This window comes from Alligator sinensis, unplaced genomic scaffold (assembly GCF_000455745.1).
Source record: "Alligator sinensis unplaced genomic scaffold, ASM45574v1 scaffold1118_1, whole genome shotgun sequence".
Lineage (NCBI taxonomy): Eukaryota > Metazoa > Chordata > Crocodylia > Alligatoridae > Alligator > Alligator sinensis.
In genome coordinates this window covers 2,529,523-2,533,369 of record NW_005842070.1, presented here as the reverse complement: position 1 = coordinate 2,533,369, position 3,847 = coordinate 2,529,523, and the positions used below count along the sequence as shown (strand labels likewise).

General features: G+C 42.4%; 1 protein-coding gene across 1 annotated transcript in view; it reads left to right on the top strand.

Moving 5' to 3' along the window:
• Window positions 1-3,847, top strand: part of CRTAP (cartilage associated protein) — a 30,910-nt gene that overhangs the window by 1,549 nt on the left and 25,514 nt on the right. The window contains exons 2-3 of the mRNA XM_006023606.1: window positions 347-496; window positions 1,269-1,440. Coding sequence (XP_006023668.1) covers window positions 347-496; window positions 1,269-1,440 — 322 coding nt within the window. The remainder of the gene's footprint in view (window positions 1-346; window positions 497-1,268; window positions 1,441-3,847) is intronic.

The window sequence follows — 3,847 nt, the reverse complement described above, 5'->3', positions numbered from 1 at the left end:
GCTGAAAAAAAGAACAAGATTAGGGAAAATTCCTCTTCAAACCTGCAAGGAAAATATGTGACTTATTCTGGTTATTCCAATGTTGAATGTGACACTGTTTATTAAAATATGATTTTTTTTTGTTAATTTTTAAACTACATTTACCTGCTGGCTCACTTTAATATGAATTTGTTGTTTCTAAGGTAAGCCTTACAAATGGAATGAAGTTTCCATAACTTAATTAATTCTGCATATTGAACATAAATACATACAGAGAGAAACACGGAGGGAAAGTTTGACGACACAAAAACAAACAAACTTTAACTTACAAACTTCTTTTTAAAAACTTCTTTTCTTGCCGTTTTAGGCCAATAATCTTCCCAAAGCCATTGCAGCAGCTCACACGTTCCTTCTGATGCATCCAAATGATGAAATGATGCAGAGGAATATGGCTTACTACAAGAGCATGCCTGATGCCGAGGAGTACATTAAAGACTTGGAAACAAAATCATTTGAGGTATATTCTCTACCCATCATCTGCTCTCCTGGGTACCTCTTCATGAATCTGGTCAAGGTCTTTATCCTCCGATATAATCTTCCTCTCAATTTTCTGTCTGATTCTCAACTCGCTCCCTCTTTTTCTCCCAACCATCCCTCTCTTCTTTTTTTTCTTCTTTTCACAATCAGTAATTCTTGCTGCTTATTTCACTGTCCTGGAAATCCAAGTAGCCTACGTACAATAGTGTTCAAACTAAAGCTCAGATCCACTTGGGTCTAAGCTTTTAGTAAGATTGTGTAAGAATTAGCCTATTGAAGTTGGTAGGTTTAAGCAAGTGTATACAGTTACTCAGCTATGTAAGTATGCACAGTATCAGAATCTTAGATAACCAGGACAGTAAGCAAGCCATTCAGACATCACTGAAAATACATTTCTTAACAATTGATTACAGCTCAGGGTTACATTGTAGTCTCCACTGCAAGTATCATTTCAAATATCTGAAATGAAATCACAGCATCTGCTCTCTGTTAAATACCTGGAAAATGTCCTTGATTGTTCCTAGGTATTTGAATAACTGAAGTTGTACTATAATTGAAAACTGAGCCGCAATCAATTGTTAAGAAATCTATTTTCAGTGACGTCTGAATGACTTGCTTACTGTCCTAGTTATCTCATTCTGATACTGTGAACACTTACATAGCTCAGAAGTTAACCACTAGATAGATCTCTTAACACTACTACCGTTTCACAGGTTAGAAACTAATGCACCTTATTTCTGCCTGATTTCCAGAATCTCTTTGTCAGGGCAGTGAGAGCATACAATGGAGATAACTGGAGGACATCCATCTCAGATATGGAGTTGGCACTTCCTGATTTCTTCAAAGCTTATGATGACTGCATAGCAACCTGTGAAGGTTCCCGGGAAATTAAAGATTTTAAAGAGTTTTATCTCTCGATAGCAGGTAAGTAGTTCACAGGACCTTAATTCCTGCAAAGGAATCTTGAATTAATATTTTACTTGTCACTGTTATATCTGCATGAGCATGTAACAATATAAGTGTAGCAAAACCGCTCCAACTTTTATACTGCTTCGTTCAGAGTCAAAGTGAGGGAGATTTAATTCATATTACTGTGGGCTTATTTAGACATAACAGTTGTTACAGCGTTAACTGTTGTCGTGTGGTTTTGAACTCAGCCAAGGCATATGTTCAAGAAGAGGGCAGAAAAAGCTCTTCAGGGACGTATCATAGAAAATTAGGGTTGGAAGGGACCTCAGGAGGTCATCTAGTCCAACCCCTGCTCCAAGCAGGGCAATCCCCAATTAGATCATCCCAGCCAAAGCTTTGTCTAGCCAGGTCTTCAAGACTTCCAGAGATGGAGTTTCCACAACCTTTCTGGATAACCTGTTCCAGTGCTTTTTACTACCCTTCTAGTGAGAGAATTTTTCCTAATATCTAAACTAAACTTCCCTTGCCTTGGTCCTCAAGGCCAACTTAAAAAAATGCAACATCAACGCCAGCTTTTGGGAGACGATTGCCCAGGACCACTCCAAATGGAGGAAGAGTGTGCTGCAGGGTTCTCGTACTTTGAAACCTCATGACAACAGGAGATGTAAAAGCGGAAGTGACAGAAACGGCATGTTGTGGGGCAAATCAAGAATCCAGTTCCACCCACTGCACATGGAAACACATGTCCGAGCTGCAGTAGAGACTATTGATCCTGGATAGGCCTCATCAGCCATCTTTGGACACACACATCAGACAATCATGGAAGACAATCATCCTCTGTGATGGATTGCTGAAAAAGGTCCTGGACAGCACCAATTCCCCTCATTTTGAAGCTGTTAGAAATGTATGTTTGTCCATGCCTTCTAATGCCTACTGTATGTGGGAATTGATGCTTAAAGGGTTATTGATGGCAAGGATTTCAAGATCTATGAAGGAGACAAGCTTGCTAGAGATATATCATAAAATTATTTATTACTTTCAGTCCTAACCTGTTCTGCTCAGCTGTTCTGTGCTTTATAAATAAATTTATAAATCACAATTTAGGCTCTTTCTGAATGAAAGATATTCTGTGAATAAAACCCAGCAGCATATTGTCATCTGTTTATTTTTATTCAGAAAGCAAGGCAAAACAATGAGAGGCCAAAAGGTACCCTCTATAGGGCTGTTTTGGAATATCACTGATATTTCTTTTGGACATAACTAATGTAGTGTATTTCCACCAATCTGCCTTTTGAAATTTTATCTTGGTGTTGGTCTAGATGGTGTCAGCTGAAAAATCATATTGTCAATGCTGATGAGTGAAAGCCTTTGCTGAGATGATGGAAACTTGTCAAGTGCTTTTCTTATCGGTATTTTACTCAAGTCACCCTTCCACTAGTCAAGATCTGGGTTTGTCTGAATGTTCCAGTTTCCGGAGTGAAAGGTACATGGCTCCTTTGGGTTATATACAAGGGTTATATCATTCTGACTTACCCAGAGACAGAGATTGTCTCCTTTGCTACTATTAACAGAGTATCCCCAATCTTGGCATTATAATTTAAGTCACCTGCATATAAAGTTGTCTGGTTTTAAAGAGGCAGGGATGTGACTGACAACATGGCAGAGAGGGCTTTGTATATATTGATGATTATGTTGTACTCTGAGAGGTGTTATGTCCGTTGGTAGTGTATGGCAGGTCGTTTCTAATGAAGGTATGGCCATGTGTCGCAGAGCACCTCAGTGCCTGCTCCTAGGGAGTAGAAACTGCCAGGGAGAGAGAGCCCTGGCAGGACATAACGAGCCCAGATGAGGGTTGCCAGGGTAACGGGCACAGCTGCGGGTTGCCGGGGCAACTAAGGAGAGCCAGCTGCCTGTAGGAGGCAGGGCCTGGCCCTTATAAAGCCCAGGGCTGAGACCAGGCTGGTAGTTCCCTGCCAGCAACCGGTGAGCCAGGAGCTCCTTCAGCTGAGATATGGGTAGAAGCCTGACTTGCAAGTACAGCTCACTATAGCCCTGAGAGGATTGGGCACTATGGTTTAGCCAGGAGGCTTTATGTTTGAGTTATAGCCAGGAGGCTCTAGTTTATGTTTGGCTTACGTATTAGACCGGAGGCTTGGGTGAGGCTGTAGGGGTTGGAGGAGGCCTCATAGGGACCCCAGAGGTGTGGGGCCCCTGAGCACAACCAGTGGGTTGCGGGCGGGGAACAGACCCCGGGTTGTATGCGGGGTATGTAGACCCCAGCCCCAGAGAGGGACAGCTATGAGACGCCCCAGAAGAGGGCACTAGCGCAACCAGTGGGTTGCGGGCGGGGAACAGACCCCGGGTTGTATACGGGTAACGTAGACCCCAGCCCCAGAGAGGGGCAGCTATGAGACGCCCCAGA